The sequence below is a fragment of the Pseudoliparis swirei genome, chromosome 3 (assembly GCF_029220125.1).
Source record: "Pseudoliparis swirei isolate HS2019 ecotype Mariana Trench chromosome 3, NWPU_hadal_v1, whole genome shotgun sequence".
In the NCBI taxonomy this organism is placed as follows: Eukaryota; Metazoa; Chordata; class Actinopteri; order Perciformes; family Liparidae; genus Pseudoliparis; species Pseudoliparis swirei.
The window spans coordinates 22,802,655-22,820,338 of record NC_079390.1 but is presented as its reverse complement, the minus strand read 5'-3'; the positions used below and the strand labels follow the sequence as shown (position 1 = coordinate 22,820,338).

Below are 17,684 nucleotides of genomic sequence, written 5' to 3'. Positions count from 1 at the left end.
CATCGAGTGGGAGATATTTACGTCTTCAAAATAAAAAAAATGAATGCTGCGAAATGACTTGGCAAAAATGTGACGGATGGCCATTTGGCAGTGTGATAATCCCTCTCTCTCTCTCCCCTCTCTCTCTCTCTCGCGCTGTCATCGCACACGGCACCGACGCGACATGCTTTAACGGAGCGGCGTTCCGTGAAGGGTTTCAATCCGTGTGAAATCGAAGCTAATCCGCGTCCGTCACCGTCGGTTACGAAGATCTCGCACTGTATTTTATACTCGCGATATTCTTAATTTGGCATTACGAACGCGTTCGCTGGAGTTATTTCCGAAGCTAACGGGGGAGAGTCGGGCGCGGCTTCTGATTATTCACATTTGAGAGTTTACAAAAATCCCACATCACTCGAGATTTATTATTTATATTTGTGTGTGTGTGTGTTTCGCACTTCTTGGTGGTGAGGAGATAACTGTGAACCGAGGCCTGAGCTATTCATCGCGACTCGGTCCTCAGAGTGAAAAGAAAAACGCCCGGGCTCGATGAGGCGAGAGCATCTCGGCGTTTCTCAGGCGGAGGGAGGAGACGGTTGACGAGCGGCCGTCCTCCCTCGGCGCGCTTCTGAGCAGCCGTTGATTGCGATGAAGAAACGGAGCGGTGACGTCTGCGTTCGGGCACGTAGCGCCGCGATGCGGCTCGTGTTCTGAGACGCTCCCATCGGGCCTCCGAACCAGAACCGCAGCTGCCGAGGAACCGGAACATGAACACACAGCCCGTTAATGGCTGTATTGATCAATTCAATTCAGTTTGTTTTTTACAGCCCAATATCTCAAACTCCAAATTCTCCTCACAATCTGTACACATACGACATCGCTGACCTTTGACCTCACATCGGATCAGGAAAAACTTCCAAGAAATAGAAAAAAAATGTTTCACGGAGGAAAGAAAAGGAAGAAACGTTCAGGAGGGCAAGAGAGGAGGATCCCTCTCCAGGATGGACAGAACAGACGTCATGTGACCAGAAGGAAGCGTTACAGAGTTCCATAAACATTCAATGTGTATGACTGAGTTGATTGATCAATGTCGGGGATTCAACGACGACGCAGTCAGATGCTCAGATTTCTGGCTTTTAAACATCTGGTATAAAAAAAAAGAAAAGATGAAGGTCATCGAAGGTCAAACAATGTCATGTTTCGCCCGTTGGGTCTTTTCAAAAATTATCTTCCGACGTACCTTTACTTGGCCAGGTTTTGGAAATGATTGTTTTTAGGGTTGAAATATAAACTTTGTGTTCAGTAAAATAACAATACAGTCAATAATATGTGTTGGTTGTGCAACTGGTGTTTGTTTAAAGTACATAACAACGGTAAAATAAGAGAATGTTGACTTTAATTAAACCGTGTATTAATCCACGCCTGAAAATAGTGCCCACCTAATTCTTTCTTTCCTACCTCGCTTTGTTTTATCCTTTTTAAAGATTTGCACATTTGGTAAGAAACAATAAGAAACAACGTGGAAACAATAGTGCCAACTTACCCTTTAAACCTCTTGTTTCTTGTTGAATTTAACACTTATTCCCTCCAAGAATAATCGTCACCTAGCAGCGTTTTCAAAAGTGAGAAAAAAAAAAAGATTAAAAGTGTATAATTAAAGTGTTTTTATTATCTTAGCATTAGATGTTTTCGCTGGATCAGCCCTATAATTATCTGGCTTACTCATCCCTTCTGTGGGAATGTGACTTTATTATTTGTATTAATTACAGAGCGATGTAAGCTGCAACAAGGCGCTGTTGATGTTGCTCTGAAACCAAAAGGCTCTTATGGTCGCTGGGCTACTTAGCGCGGTTGTTTTCTCAGGAAAACGTGGAGCGTTAATAACTCTGAATGTGGCGTCGTAGTGGGGAGAAGACGCATTTATCGCTCCGCTGCATTGCTCATTTTCACCAAGAAAATAAATCACTTCCAACAAGAAATAAATCACTTCCACCACGTGCGAACCGGCAGCTGCTCGGTGATATTCCCCCAGCTTCTCGTATTTTTAATATTTTTATCTTAAGGCTTCCATTAAAAAAAATAGAAAAAAGTTAAAGTCTCGTCCCCGGAGATTCGCTCGCCGGCTTTCCAGCTGCAACGTCTCCGTGGTTGTCGACGAGAGAGAACGCTCAAACGCTTGTGAGGATAAACACCGGCAGATATTAGAGCGCTCCTGGAGATTGATTTGATTTGTTTTAAAGGTGTTTTAAACTCTGAATCTGTCCTTCTGTACACACGGCATCTATTACACCCGTCCATCCTGGAGAGGGATCCTCCTCTGTTGCTCTCCTGAAGGATTCTTCCCTATTTTTTCCCAGTGAAGGGTTGTTTTTCTGATCCGATCTGAGATTTTGGGACAGGGATGTCTTTGTGTACAGATTGTAAAGCACTCTGAGGCAAAGTTATAATTTGTGAAAATGGGCTATACAAATAAACTGAATTGAGAAATTTGCCGGCTCGCGATCCGACGGCGAAGACGTGTTCGTCCCTCGAGAGCCGCCCCGAGGAAAACCGTGACACGGCGCCGGGGAAATGTGTCGGTGGTTAGTGGAGGACGTGAGGACCCTTACTTCAGTTCTCCCTCTGCAAACGGTGTCACATTAAAGACACAGAGGCCTCCAGTAGATTGTTTTACAATGAGGTAACCAACTCGATAGCTCAATCAGGGTCAATTTAGGTCGAGACATTTTTCAATGAGTTATAGTGACTCAAAATGTAGAGCAGGCCGTTAAAGGGTTAATACCAAAGCCTCTTTTCAATTCTATTCATTTTCACATCTGAAAATTAGATTTAATTTGGAGTTAAATTGAGATGAAAAAAATTACTTTTAGCGCTAATTGTGCATAATGTGGAACAACAAAAATACATCAAATCTATTTATATGTATCATATTTCAAAATTCAATCACTTTTTACCCCCCTGTAAAACAAAATATGACGTGTTCCCACGTAAGACGGTGCTTCTCATCGTAATTCTAAACCAACAATTCCACCGGAAGCATAAACGGCGTCACTTCTGTTCACTGGCTGCAAAAAGCCAAGATGGCGGACGGCCAAAAACGGCAAAAACGGGGACTCGAAACGTCAGTCCACAAACGAGCGGGTGAATATGTCCACTTCATATATACAGTCTATGGTTCAACGTCTTAACAAGGGAAGCACAACTAGGTGCCCGAGGTAAAATATTAGCCATACTAACCATGTTCAAGCTAGCTCGTAGCTTGCGCGAACTACGAGCTAGCGCAAGTCTAAAGACCGCTTTTTGGTCAGAACGGCTTTTACAGCGAATTTGTCGGAAGAGGTTTTTAATGTCGTCGTTGTCAATAATCGGTTTGTGCTCTTTTTTTAAAAGTATCGGTACTGGCACCGTTTAGGCACCGGTATCGTTTTAAAAGTACCGGTTTAGCACCGATACCGGGAAGGAATAAAAACCGATACCCATCCCTAAGCACAACTCAAATGTATTGTTTGATTGGCCCTCACTAAATATAAATAAATATCCTAATCTAAAACTATGGTCCACGCTCCTCGAGTTGGCTCGTTCCAGCTCGTCTACCCTTATTTCAACCTTCAGCTTGTCAAACGGCCCTTTTTAAATAATGAAAAAAACATTCACATTAATCTTACAAAGTACACATATGCAATCTACACTATTAAACGTCGTGTTTCATTGGCAATATTTAAAGTGATTAAAGTCTAAAGTTTAAAAAAAAGGCATTTTTTATAGTCTGTCTCATTATGTCGTGGAATATTTCCAGCTTTGTGAGTGCTCTGCCTGTGGGGACGTCCTCAAATGTGCTTAATAAATACTCTTTAAAAGGGCCATTGAGGAAAAATTAAAGACTTGGGAGCTTTGATTTGATTTAATTCTCGTTTGTATATTATATTTATTAAAAAGATGACAGTCGTATTAAATTACAGCACGTGGCATGGCAACTGACATGATTTCTGGCAGCAGCCAGTAATGGGTCACGAGGACGTCGGCCTCTGCAAAGTGGAGAGCGATCCTCGAGCACACCATGTGGAGACCCAGAGCGCTGCAGAGAAGACACGAGACAGCTGCTTAATGAAGAGAAGGATTGTAGAAGGTTTTCATGTTTACTGTCTTTGAAGGTGCAATGTCTACGATCTGGCCACGACAAAGAGACATCGTCAACAGAATGTGAGGAGGCCACGGGAATTGGGGTTACTTCTGGAAAGAGCGGGTCGTCCTTTGACCGCAATGTTGGTCGTAATATGGGTGTCGCGATAACATTGTATCGCGACACAAGTATCGCGATAAATTGTATCGTGATGTCATTGTATCGCGACACGAACATCGTGATAATATCATATTGCGATAACATCGTATCTTGATAACATTTTATCGTGACAAGAGTATCGCGATAACATTGTATTGTGACATCAGTATTGCGATAACATCGTATCGCGACACTGATTATCGTGGTAACATTGTATCGTGACAAGAGTATCGTGATAACATCGTATCGCGACACAAGTATAATGATAATATTGTATCGTGATAACATTGTATCGTGACAAGAGTATCGTGATAACATCGTATCGCGACACAAGTATAATGATAATATCGTATCGTGATAACATTGTATCGTGACAAGAGTTTCGTGATAACATCGTATCGCGACACAAGTATAATGATAATATCGTATCGCGATAACATCGTATCGTGCGGTTTCTGCTGACTTTCAGCTCCGGCATGTGACGAGTTTTCTACCAAAAAAACTGCGCTGGCTGAACATATCTTATTAGAACAGATATCAGACCGCACAAAAACCACAGCAGCGGATGAAGTAACTCCGCATTGATGATTTGTGTCATTTCCCGCGGTGGGTCGACGTCAGCGCTCCCTCTAAATAAAAGACGGCATCTGATAACCACGGGGAAGCTCTTAAACAGGCCGCTCTGAAATCTGTCCCTGAAACATGTTGACCGAAATCTCTCCTGTTTAGCAGTCCGCCCGCCGACTCGCGGTCTAATAGGTGTTGCCATGGCAGAAGGCATCTGTGTGGAATGAGTAAGTAATAGCTCTGTCTCAGATGAAGTGGCTCACACTGCGTCTCCACCTCTCCGTGCAGCAGCAGCAGCAGCAGGGTTCAAGAGGATTCTGGGAATTTGGGCGTGTATTATTGCCGCTTACTGCTGTCCGGCGTTCCCATTTGCGATGCTCTTTCATTAATCAGCATTAGCGCTATTCAATGGGGAGTCCGATTCAGGCGGCTCTCTCGCGGGGGGGGGGGGGGTAATAATGCTTCATCCCCTCTCATTTGTGGTGCAAACTAATTTAACCACAATCCCAATTAAAAGCATTGGATCTGTACAACGTGCCGGCTCTCTAAAGGAAAACATGATGATGGATGTGTAGAGGCTTCTATAAGCAGTCGGTGAGCGTAGGTAATGGATATGAATACCGGCGTCATCCTGACCACGCAAACGGTTGGGGGCAATAATGCTTGATTATCATCACTTCTGATTTTTTATTTTTTTAAACGAGCAAGTGGGTCACCTCGTTTAGCGAGAGTCTGAGGATGTTCTGTTCCCCTTCTGAACTCGCATCAAAGGCGACGGCGGGCTTGATCGCGGTGATTTCTTAAACATTACATATTTCCGTTTCATCTCCCCTTTGACGGAGCGTTGGGGGAGGATTACTATATTTTCTCTGATTTGATGAAAGAAGACAATAAGAGCTGCAATAACAAGAAACCGCAAACCTATTTGTTTCACACGAATTGGAAAACGCTTTCGTGAAGTTACGCTTTTATAGATTTCATCTGCAACGCGACGGTTGGTTTCAAATGATGATTCTCTCAGACGGCGTTCATGCGGTGAGGTGTGTGTAGGGGGGGGTGGGGGGGTGTGACGGTTCAAAAGTTCGTTGAAATATTGATAGGTTGCGAGAATGCAAGAGGTAGAAATCGTACATATTTAGAATTTTCCCCCTGAATGCTTGTTCAATACTTTCAGCCGAGTCGCGGCGCCGATATTAAAAATTCCGTTTGAGCCGCCGTGCCCACTCCGGCGGTTTCGGCTGAAAGTCAAATTGCTTTCACAAATCACGGATGAGTGGTCGATGCACTGAGCGCAGGTTAGCGTGGCAAATGGAAACACGTCGGCGGGACTTCAGAATTTTTTTTATCTGTCAAAGAAATAAATGGAACGGTCTGGAAGATGTCGCGGTGTGGGATGAGGTTTGTCGGGGGGGGGCTCAGACTTTCTGCAAATGTAAATGAGACTCTGGCGAGGGATCTGATGGCGGGAAGAGATGAAAATAAACCACTGTTTTTCCTGAAAAGGAAAAAGAATCATTGAGATCTCCAGAGTTCAGACTTTCCGGAGAACTCTGTCTGGTACTCTCCGTTTTATTATCACACAGCGTCTAGTGCAGCGTTTAAAAGGTGTTTTTTGAGATATCGTGTGATTTCCTTGTCTGCAGGTCGAGGTGCTTTAAGAATACATTGAACGCATCAATCCACGGGTACAATGAAAGGGTATTGGAAATATTTTTTGAGGAAACCAGATTTTTTCAGGATACCGTTTGTGAAAAAAAAGGAAGAAAAAGCAATTTTATTTTACTACTATCGTGTTGAAATTTTAAGCCAATCCATGATTACTTTCTTCCCTAAAACAAATGTTTCTTTGTGTTTTCAAACGGTGCAACACTTATGCGGGAGAACAGGACATAATGAGAAAAGTATATATTTTTTCCAAACATTAAAGCCCGTAAACATGTTCTAGCCTTAAATTGAGCACGTCACATGACCCTGAACTTTAGCTTGCAGTCTGTTTTTTTATTTTGTGTTAATTGTCCTGAAAGCACAAGGCAGACTAACAAAAAAAGCCCCGTCTTGTATTTCATGAAAATGAGACGTGGGATCAATAATGGTCTCCATCGGGGCGCACGAGTCGGGCGTGGTCCGTGGTCAAATAAACAGAATCACAATAATAACGGAGTGCTTTTTGTTTTGGCTTTTTTCTTCTTTCTCCTACTCCCTCTCGGCTGCTTGATATTCGTTCGGCGGACACTTTAATAGCACGTCTGGGCGAAGTCACAAAGGACGCCTGCCGGAGCCGCTTTGTTCTCCGGCTAACGCAACGTTTCAGATGAACTCTTTAAGGGGCGCTGTCACCAAGAAACACAATGGAACCCTGCTTAGTGGGTTTTTACTTATTTCTATATTGTAAATGTGATGCTTCAGGTTATGTCCACATTCACCTGGACTATGTAGCTAAATCAGTATAAATAAATAAAATCAAGCTATGAAAGTTCTTTAAGAAATGAGGGAAGTATCGCGCAGCATTTCTTCATAGCAACCGGTCCAATCTTGACATTTTATTACGATTCATTCTACTTCTTTTGAAGCTATTTATGCATGTCTTCATTTTCAAAAACCCTCTCGGTTGAGAGTGTCCTTGAGCAATAAATAGCCGACCCTGACCCCCCCCCCCCCCACACACACACACACACACACACACACACACTCCTGTGCAGTATGTTTTCCCCGAGGTGCTCAGGAGGGTCAATACACGATCCTGATATGGAAAAATCCAACATTATTGAATCTGTTTATGATATGAAATACCTCCTCAGGTTTGTGTCTCACAGTTGAGTTGGGAGGCTTTCAGACGTGGGTGGTTAATGTGGTGGAAAGCGTGGCGTTGGCGCTCACCGTGACCCGACGTCGTCCTCGCCGTCTGCTCTCGTCTTTATCCGTCTCTGTTATTGATTCGTCTCCGGAATTGCTTTAGCCATGACGCAATAAAAGGACGCGGACCGGTGCACACGGCGGGAGGGCGCCCGCCTCTGACCTTTCTCATAAATCAACCTCTAAATTAATTTTTTTACTTAATCCCATTTCTCTTTCCCCCCTCCCTCCCTCGCCATTTCCCTGCAGGGTCAAAGCCAAGAAGGGGGTGAACCTGCTCGAGACCCAGTCGAAGAACGCCCAGTGGAAGGTGGACTGGGAGATTCAGTCCGGCGCCAAGCACTCCATCACCACCATCGACGTGAACAAGAACCGAGCGGTCAAACAGGGGTAAGTCGCCCGGCCCCCGGGGGCCCCGAGCCGAGCTGTTGATTCCCGCCCTCGCTGATATTACGGCGTCCTTAACAAAGAACAAAAGGTCTCCGGCAAAGGTTTCCATGACCGCCGTAGTTCTAAAAGCATACGGCGTTCTCTGTAAATGCCCCCGGGAGATAAAACACATCCTCGGCCCGCGGCACGCCGACTCGAGCAGCTTCTGCTTTACAGCGCGGTGTGGAGATGAACGTATCGTCTCACTACATCTGCTCCTCATTCCGCCCACGGTGGACTGACGAGGTAGAGCGTTGTGACTGCGGGCATTAAAATACCTTTGAGATGAGAGTCTCAGAGCAGTAATTATGCCCGAGCTCCACAAAGGACTAAAAACATGTAATCACAGGCCCTGTGGTGTCTGACGGGGCCGTAATGGACTCCGTCTGAGCCGCTTCCGCGGTAAATGCATCTTTATGGTAATAGTGAAACTGGAGGCGCTCAGTGTAGTCTGAATGGTGTACAGCCTGGTCGATGCATGCGGCCGCCTGCTTTAAGGAGGACAACCTCCGGGACGTGAACAGTTATTATAACCCTGAACCGGCCTTGTGCTCGTAGAACTGAGGTTACAATATCGTAACCTTTGGATTTGAGCACATCCGCCGCCACTCCGGTACAAATAGGGTGAATTGGAAATGGGAAGTAAACTTTTCATGCACATTTCACACTGTCCAACAGCAACCTTTCTTTAAATAGTCTCTATTTCTTTGGTAGGAAGTGTTTCCAATTAAATCTGTGCGGAAAAACCAAGAAGCATTCTTCTGTTTGCTGTTAAGATTGTTTAATTTTTAAAATACCACTGATGATTTGCTTTAAGCTACACCTAGAATGACATTCATCTAAATCTTCATCTGCATGGATGCCACCGTGGGCAGGTGAGAAAATATTTTGTGTCTCCGGTATTGGAGTGAAGCGATCCTCACGCTAACGGCTGCTTGCACATCAACGGTCGACATCCATCACATTTTCTACATGGATTATTTCCCCTTGTTTTCTTCGTACGTGTGCAGTCCGGCCCAAAAAAAAAGAAGAAGAACCGTACAACTAATAAATCACAATATGCGATGCGTTCAGTTCATCAAGAGCTGCGCAGCACGGGACTTCGGAGACATCGCCGACTGCTCGTCTAAATATCGGCGTCCCGGCGGAGAAACGGGAGGCGGAGTGGCCTCACCTGGAAAATAACTCCACCGCTCCACTCTTGTTTACTTCTCAGCGCCTCGGTTGACCGCCCCCAACTCTTGTTATATCTAGTGACCCGTGTCGTGTAGTTTTTGCCACCCCGTCGCCCTGTGTGAAATGTCCAGTCGGGGGAGGGGGGGTCAAGCTCGGGCAGAGAAACAACGTGTCACGCTCAATTTTGTCAAGAACCCAGCCACCTCAAGCCAAACAGCCAAACAATATCCATCTGGAGTCATAAAGTCACAGGGGGGTGGGCTTCTTGTTTTGATGCTTCGTTCCCATCATATTGATCGAATGTGAGCGTAAAAAATCTCTTCGAGCCTCTGAAGATTCTCTCGTGGAATAAAGTACGTCCGTGGTACGAAACCGGTGCTTTGGAGGTCCGCATGAAATCTTTATTGTTATCGAAGCGGTGTCGCATTGTCAAAAAGGTTTACGTCAAAAATGCCAATAATGTATAACTCAGTGATTTGTGGTGAAAAACAAATCAATGATTTTTTTCATCGTTGCGGGAACTGACTTCCCCAGAAGAGTCATGCGGCGGCTCTGGAGCTGCTTATGATCCCGACCTGTTATTAGTTGCTTAAATTTAAAGCTGCTCTATGAATATTTTGTGTGTACATTTTTGCGTCCTTTATATTACAAGTTAACAGAAAATCAGTCGATGCAAGAAACAATCTGGGCTTGTTTCTCCTCATCTATTCATGCACTGCTTTGTTTCTTCTAATACAAGTGTATTTAAATGTTGCCTTGAGGCAGTGTTGGAACAATATTACGCTTTTCTATTCCTAATAACAAACCTTCCTGAATTTCCTCATAACTTGGATAATGTTCGGCATTCATTGTCACTCAAATATCCCAAAATGTGTATTTTCTACCAATTTAATTGCAAAAAGGAGCCACGCAAAGGTGAATTTTTTCAAATGCTTTATTAAATATATCTTTTTTAAATGGAGTCCTGCAGGGAATGAGTATTAGAACACAGAAATGATTTAGTATTTTTGCCCTTTTATTTCCTTTGTGTCAAAGTCAATTTTCATGTGCTTTTGATGAGATATCTAGAATCACGTCTCTGTATAACAAAAGCAGAAGAGATTTTAACGTTTTGTTTTAGGATATAAAATAGTCATTCAACCCCCTTCTGATAAATTGAGTCTAAAGGAGACGACTAAGCATCCTCACTAGGACACTAGTCCTCCTTCAGCTTAGTGGTGAAGTCACGTGACCGCGGTGGAGCTCCTTCACAAACTAACGTTAGCTTCTTACTTTGCACTTCAAACATCATAAAAGTTAATTTAGGAAGATCTTAATGGAAAAAAATGTGTAAGTATCATAAACTTGTGTTTATGAGAGATTTTTACCTTCAATAATTTCTGTCGGAAGAATCCCATTGGCTCTTTGTTAAGGGAACCAGTGACGCTAAGTTCCTGTTAGACTTGAAAAGTACCTCATCCCCCACCACACACTCTCTAAACTCCTGTTATGTATTTTAATAGTTTAGTTTAGTTTAGTCATCACCTCATTTGTTTCATCCAGACAGCACATCCCACCCCGAGCTCACGCTGCAGAAGGAAACCGTGTGCAGACTCCCAGACGTCACAGTAATGAGCCCCAAAATACACGAATCCTCCTGGCAATTCTTCTCTTAATTACCCCGTTCAAATTCAGTAATACGCATTATTGCAATGTGTTTTTTTAAGTTCAATAATTGTTCTCATTCCAAAAAGTCTTTTTTTCGTGCTAGATTTAAGCTGCAAATAAGTAACTGCACACTATTTAAAGCTCCCCCCCCCCCCCCCCCTCCTTTATCTCATACACACTCCACTCTCACCACTGGGCAACACAAAAGAAAAAGAAGATAAATCCACCGGCACCGTTTTTTGCACATCGTTGCTGAATACACCGAGGCCCACTTCTGTTTGTACAGCTGGTTTTTGTTTACTCAAAATCACCTGAAATCGAGAACAGGAGGCGAGAATGTTTTCCCTCGGGGGCGTCTCGTTGATCTCCCTCTCTATTATTCAATCTTAATCTTCTCTCCATCAGATCACTCTTTTAGCCATTGCTGGGATTATTCACAGTATTTATTCTTCTGCAACCCTCCGTCTGGTTTCACTGTCGCGTTCCCACGGCGGCTCGTTGACGACGACGCACGGAAGCCGATGCATTATTGATTGCGGTCAACGACTTTTCACATGAATAACGATCTCTAAAAAACGCGGTGGCATCACTAACCACCAGGACAACAGAAAATAACAACCTCATTTACAAGATGAGGTGTTCTCTGCTCTGCATAATTTAGTGTTAAATAACGGAACAATGAGATCTAGAGCACATTTTTAAAGAGCCAATTATGAGTCTGGACCAAAAACTTATGCGGGACTGACATAAGACCCTTTCAATGGGGGCGGCCCTTATCCTGAATAATAAGGTAGAAACAGGGAATTGGAGATCAGACTCATTCCACCTTTAAGTAAACACAGGAAACCTCTTGTTAGTTAATTAAAGCACTTTAGGGAATTGCATTTATTTACTTTCTTTCTGCCGGTGAAATGAGAAGAGCTTCAACCACATGCCTTTGCAGGCGGAGATAGCCTAAATTAGCATGAAGATGAAAGTGAAAAGGACGTGGACCGACACAGCCCGGTCAAGTTCCCGTGTCACAAAACTGAACGTTAGCAGTACACGTTTGCAGAGTTACGTTAGCAGTAAACGTTACAGTACACGTTAGCAGTCCACGTTACAGTACACGTTAGCAGAGTTACATTAGCAGTAAACGTTACAGTACACGTTAGCAGAGTTACGTTACAGTAGAAGTTAGCAGAGTTACGTTACAGTAGAAGTTAGCAGAGTTACGTTAGCAGTAAACGTTACCAGAGTTACGTGAGTAAAACACGTTACAGTACACTGAGCAGGCTTCAGTCCGTCGTCTGTGCAACACATCGAGCATTCAGGCCCATATCGGTGTTGGCAGCCCTCGGACACACAGTCCCCGAAGTGACAGTTCTTATGGGAAATGGAAGAGAATAGATGCCGACAACAGTCGATTCGCCTGCCCGGTCCGTCTTTTCCATCTGGCACGGTGGCACCAAACCTGGCAACCGCACTGAGGCGTTCGGACAAAGAGGAGCTGAGGAGCCAAGCAGCTGTTGTTCATCAGAAGAAATAGTCTCGGCGCGTAAATCCCCTTTTCACAGAGACTAGATGAGACAAACTGGACGGCCACATGGTGAGTGGCGAGCGTTCGGTTTCAATGGGCGGAACCAGGCGAGCCGTTTCCTCGCCTCCAGGCTTTATGCTAAGCTAGGCTAACTGACGGCCCTTTAATTCGTCGGAGACTCGCGGTGTCGCCATGCGAGTCCTGCGTCCGATTGGAGAGTTGGTCCAGTGCGCTTCTCAGAGTCTAACGTGATGATATATATATATATATATATATATATAAATGTGTGTATATATATATATATGGCTTAGGCGTCGGACCACTCTGAGCCCTCTGTTCTCCAGCGCTGCTGTAACTCTGGCTCGCGGTGCTTTGATCCTATGAACTCTTCCCTGTTAATCAGCTCAAACAGACCTCTGATCAAAGAATGAAATCCTCCCGAGCACTGGAAAAGCCCCGAGCTACAGCTTTTCAAATATATATAAATATATATATATATATATATATATGTACTCTGTGCGATGCAGAGAGACAGCGCGTCGTTCACTTAATGGAAACAAGGCCTTCTTTATTTCCTCCTCCTCCCTCTCCTCCTCTGGTGTGTGAACCACTTTATTTATATTTATTCATATATAATGATATATATATGTGTGTGTGGGTGTATGTATATATGACCTGAAGTGAATGGTTACCTGACTTATTTTCATTGCTCGGTTTATTAATGGCAAATAATGGATAACAGAGTACAGGGAAGCTCGTAAAAAAAACACATTTCCTGGCGGAGCGATAATTCCCTTTTCTGCTCGGAAACCTTCGGAGCGGGTGACATTAATTAGCTAACACATGCATAATTTAGTCTTCTGATGAAAAGGTCAGCCCATAATCCCGTCGACATGCCCCGAGGACGTGTACCAAGACGTACTGTATAACACAGCAGCTACCGTAGCGGGGGGGGGGGGTGCGCTCGCTAACTACGGTAAACACGTAAAGGGGGCGGTCTATACACATCTCAGGAACGCTGTCAACAAATGTCAAGTGTAACTGCGGCTCCGTTGTTTGAAACGTGAAGGACAAATGTCATTTTTCTTCCTCTCCGCCACTTACAGTCTTTTTTTCAATTTACTCCCGTTCCCTCTGAAGCGTTCCCTGTAACCCAAATCGGTTCATCGTGAACATCATTTTTCCCTTCCCTCCGGCGGCGGTGGCAGGCGACGCCGTATCGAGCGGCGGCACATGCACTCACTCCAGTGGGCCGTAATTGATGACAGCTTTAGCGAGTCACAGACGGAAGGGGGGGGGGGGGGGGTTGTTTTCATGTGAGTGATGTCGAGACAAATCGGCTGAGATCTCATCCCGGCGTTCCCCGAGAGGAACCCGGTGCGTGGGCGGAGGGTCGCTGAGACGGTTTGATCCGGCTTTCATTAGATGGCTCTCGGGGCTGAATGTTGGGACGGGTCCTTTTGCTTTCCGTGAAGGACGCAGACAGCGAGGCTCTTGGGAGATTTGATTTACACCTTTCGCCACCGGTGAGAAGGATTCGAACTCGAGTGACGAAAACCCGACAGGCGTGATTGCTGCAACGGGAAGTTCTGCTACAGGGTTTGTCGTGGAATTATGAAATGGTTGTTTTCAGGCCTGGGGGAAAAAAATTCTAAAAGTTTTGGAAATTATATTCACATGTTCATATACGCCGAGTTTTAAATAATGAATATGTTTTTTAAAGAATAATATTAACCGGCATACGCGCTCATATTTGAACCCACCGTCACTAAAAAGACATAAATGTTTTATTCTTTTAATCAAAACTATTGTCTCTCATTCCTTTGTGTCATTTAAGGTGACACTGTATGCTTTGGAATTCTAATTGTTAATTTAAATACGACATCTTCTCACTTTTTCATGTGTACACCGATATTTTGCAAAATGTTTGGTCACGGAAATTTGGTTTAAAGTCCTGGAAAAGAGAAAAACGGCGCTCAGCATTTCTTCGTGCGCGCGGCGGTGGCCACCAACGGCAATCAGGTTTACCGAACCCCCCCCCCCCCCTCCAAAAAAAAAACAGCGATCGGTTGCAGCCGCTTCAATTCCGGTCGTTTTGAAAGTCGAGAGGCAGATCCAGATTTGCAATCCGCTCGCACGAACTCCGAGATAGAGAAGCCGGCGAGCAAGATGAGTGAGCGGTGATTGTTTATTGACGGTGTTCGCAGTCCGAGACCTTCGGCGAGCCGTTGATGTGATAACTGCGTCTCAGTAAGCGCGCCATTAGAAAACCTGTCACTCCTCATCAGCGTGAGCGTCTCTCTTGAACAGAAGCCCCGCCCCCCCGAGTGATAAATACCTTGAGGAGAAAATACAAGTCGAACGTCGGCGCACTTTTTATTTTAGTAATGAATAAATAAGTGGCTGTCAGGAGAGACGTGACATGGTGGAGCTGTACGCCGTCTCCGATGCATTACATGTGTACACAATTTACGAGTGATGCAACAAATATGAATAACAGCGAGGCGGTTCAGATGAATCCGTGTGAGATGAAGAGACATGTTGGTGCATTTCTATCCAGGTGCCTGGAATCCTTTAAGTGCTCCAGAAGGATTTGTATTCCGGGTTGGCGACGGCACAACAAACAAACAGGGATTATGGCACCGAAGGTATTAAATTAAATTACGAGATTGTCAAAGCCTTTCGCGGGAGTTTCAGCTTCTTCACCTCGACTTCATTTAATCAAGAAAGGTGTGAACCCAAACCTCTTATCATAATTGCCGGAAGACAAAATCACATCGACCAAAACTACGTCACCCGGTAACTCTTCAAAAGGGAAGTCGGTCACACTCTGACCTTTTAGGGGTCAACGGCCTTCCGCCGGTCTGTCTGAGATCCGCCCATCACAATGAAATGTTCCGACCATCATCCCATCGATGAACGTAACTTGAGGCTTTCGCCGGATGCGTCGCATTGATTACGCAACTCCGGAAGCGATAAGCTAATGGCTTCCATCCGTCATTTGATGTTGATCCAGAATAATGGGATCGATCTTAAAACTTTGTCACGAGTCATTTCAATCCAGAAAAAAACAATAAAGCTGTGATGTTATTCTCTGTATATTACTCAGATGTGGAATCTAACTTTGAAGGAAAAACTAAAAGACTTCATCTGAGAAGTGTCTTCTGGGCCTCTGGAGCTGTGGAGCCTTCATGAATAAATTATCTCTTTATTTCAACTCAACAGAAAAATAATTCGCATATTTAATCATTTAAAATTATCTCGTCAACAATTTCATTAGCGCATTTATTTGCTCATTTTATGAATATTTTTGCCGTAACTGACTTTGTTTTAATTCTGTTTCATACTGTTAGAAATGTCCTTATTTTTTTAAAGAAAAACTTTTCATTCAATGAAGATAACATTAAATTAATTATGAATACACTCTCTACATAGTTAATGTGGTAAATTACTTTTCTCTGGTGGTTAATGAAGTCTCTACAGAGGTGTATAGAGGCCCATCTCCAGTGTTCCAGTGGTACTTTGTGTTATCGCCTTAGAAGACTAGCGGAGGGGTAGAAAACCCTCTTTATGTGAGCACAGCTGAAAACAGTTATGCTGGTGAGAGAAGCTATAAAACTGCTCTTCCTTTGAGCCACAAGTTTGAAGAACAACATTAATATTTACAATCAAAATCATTATTTCTAATCTTCTAATTGTCTTGTCTATATTTTTTATTCATTTTGCAATTAATCTGATAAATAAAAGTGTGAGTTTTCATGGAAAACACAAGATTGTCTGGGTGACCCCAAACTTTTGAACGGTAGTGGTTAACTATTATTTCTTTAATGATCCGGCAGGGATTTTTTGGGCAACGTGGAGGTCATGCAGCTGCACTTCGAGATGGAGAACTTCACCAGCCTGTCAGTGACCAGGAGGATCAACTGGAACATCGACTACAAGGGGCAGAACCCGCCCCCCGACTCTGAGAAGGTGGTGACGGAGCTGACGGTGGTGCAGCGAGACATCCAGGCCATTCTCCCTCTGGCCATGGTGAGTTCAATCCTCTCAAGTTACCGGCTGACTTGCTTCATCAAGTTGTGCCTTGTTGAAGAAACCGGAACTGAAATGTTTTAAAGAAATTGTGGGGTGTCTGCCGGTGGAGCATCTGCCGGTGGAGCATCTGCTGGTGGGGCGTCTGTCGGTGAGGCGTCTGCCGGTGGAGCGTCTGCCGGTGGAGCGTCTGCCGGTGAGGCGTCTGTCGGTGAGGCGTCTGTCGGTGGAGCGTCTTGACGGTGAAGCGTCTGCCGGTGAGGCATCTGCCGGTGGAGCGTCTGACGGTGAAGCGTCTGCCGGTGAGGCGTCTGCCGGTGGGGCGTCTGCCGGTGAGGCGTCTGCCGGTGGAGCGTCTGACGGTGAAGCGTCTGACGGTGAAGCGTCTGCCGGTGGAGCGTCTGACGGTGAAGCGTCTGCCGGTGGGGCGTCTGCCGGTGAGGCGTCTGCCGGTGAGGCGTCTGCCGGTGGAGCGTCTGATGGTGAAGCGTCTGCCGGTGGGACGTCTGCCGGTGAAGCGTCTGCCGGTGGGGCGTCTGCCGGTGGGGCGTCTGCCGGTGGAGCGTCTGCCGGTGGGGCGTCTGCCGGTGGGGCGTCTGCCGGTGGGGCGTCTGCCGGTGGAGCGTCTGCCGGTGGAGCGTCTGCCGGTGGGGCGTCTGCCGGTGGAGCGTCTGCCGGTGGAGCATCTGCCGGTGAGGCATCTGACGGTGAAGCGTCTGCAGGTGGAGCGTCGGTGGAGCGTCTGCGCGTCTGCCGGTGGAGCGTCTGCCGGTGAGGCGTCTGACGGTGGGTCGTCTGACGGTGAGGCGTCTGACGGTGGGTCGTCTGACGGTGGAGCGTCTGCCGGTGGGTCGTCTGACGGTGAGGCGTCTGACGGTGGGTCGTCTGACGGTGGAGCGTCTGCCGGTGAGGCGTCTGATGGTGGGTCGTCTGACGGTGAAGCGTCTGACGGTGGGTCGTCTGACGGTGAAGCGTCTGACGGTGGGTCGTCTGACGGTGAAGCGTCTGCCGGTGAAGCGTCTGATGGTGGGTCGTCTGACGGTGAAGCGTCTGACGGTGGGTCGTCTGATGGTGAAGCGTCTGACGGTGGGTCGTCTGACGGTGAAGCGTCCGCCGGTGGAGCGTCTGATGGTGGGTCGTCTGACGGTGAAGCGTCTGACGGTGAAGCGTCTGACGGTGAAGCGTCTGCCGGTGAAGCGTCCG

The 17,684-nt window shown here is 45.6% G+C and overlaps 1 protein-coding gene across 1 annotated transcript in view; it reads left to right on the top strand.

The window, feature by feature from the left end:
- The window catches only part of tmem132e (transmembrane protein 132E), an 89,403-nt gene that overhangs the window by 28,587 nt on the left and 43,132 nt on the right, over positions 1-17,684 (top strand). Inside the window, exons 3-4 of the mRNA XM_056441442.1 lie at positions 7,928-8,068; positions 16,289-16,481. Coding sequence (XP_056297417.1) covers positions 7,928-8,068; positions 16,289-16,481 — 334 coding nt within the window. The remainder of the gene's footprint in view (positions 1-7,927; positions 8,069-16,288; positions 16,482-17,684) is intronic.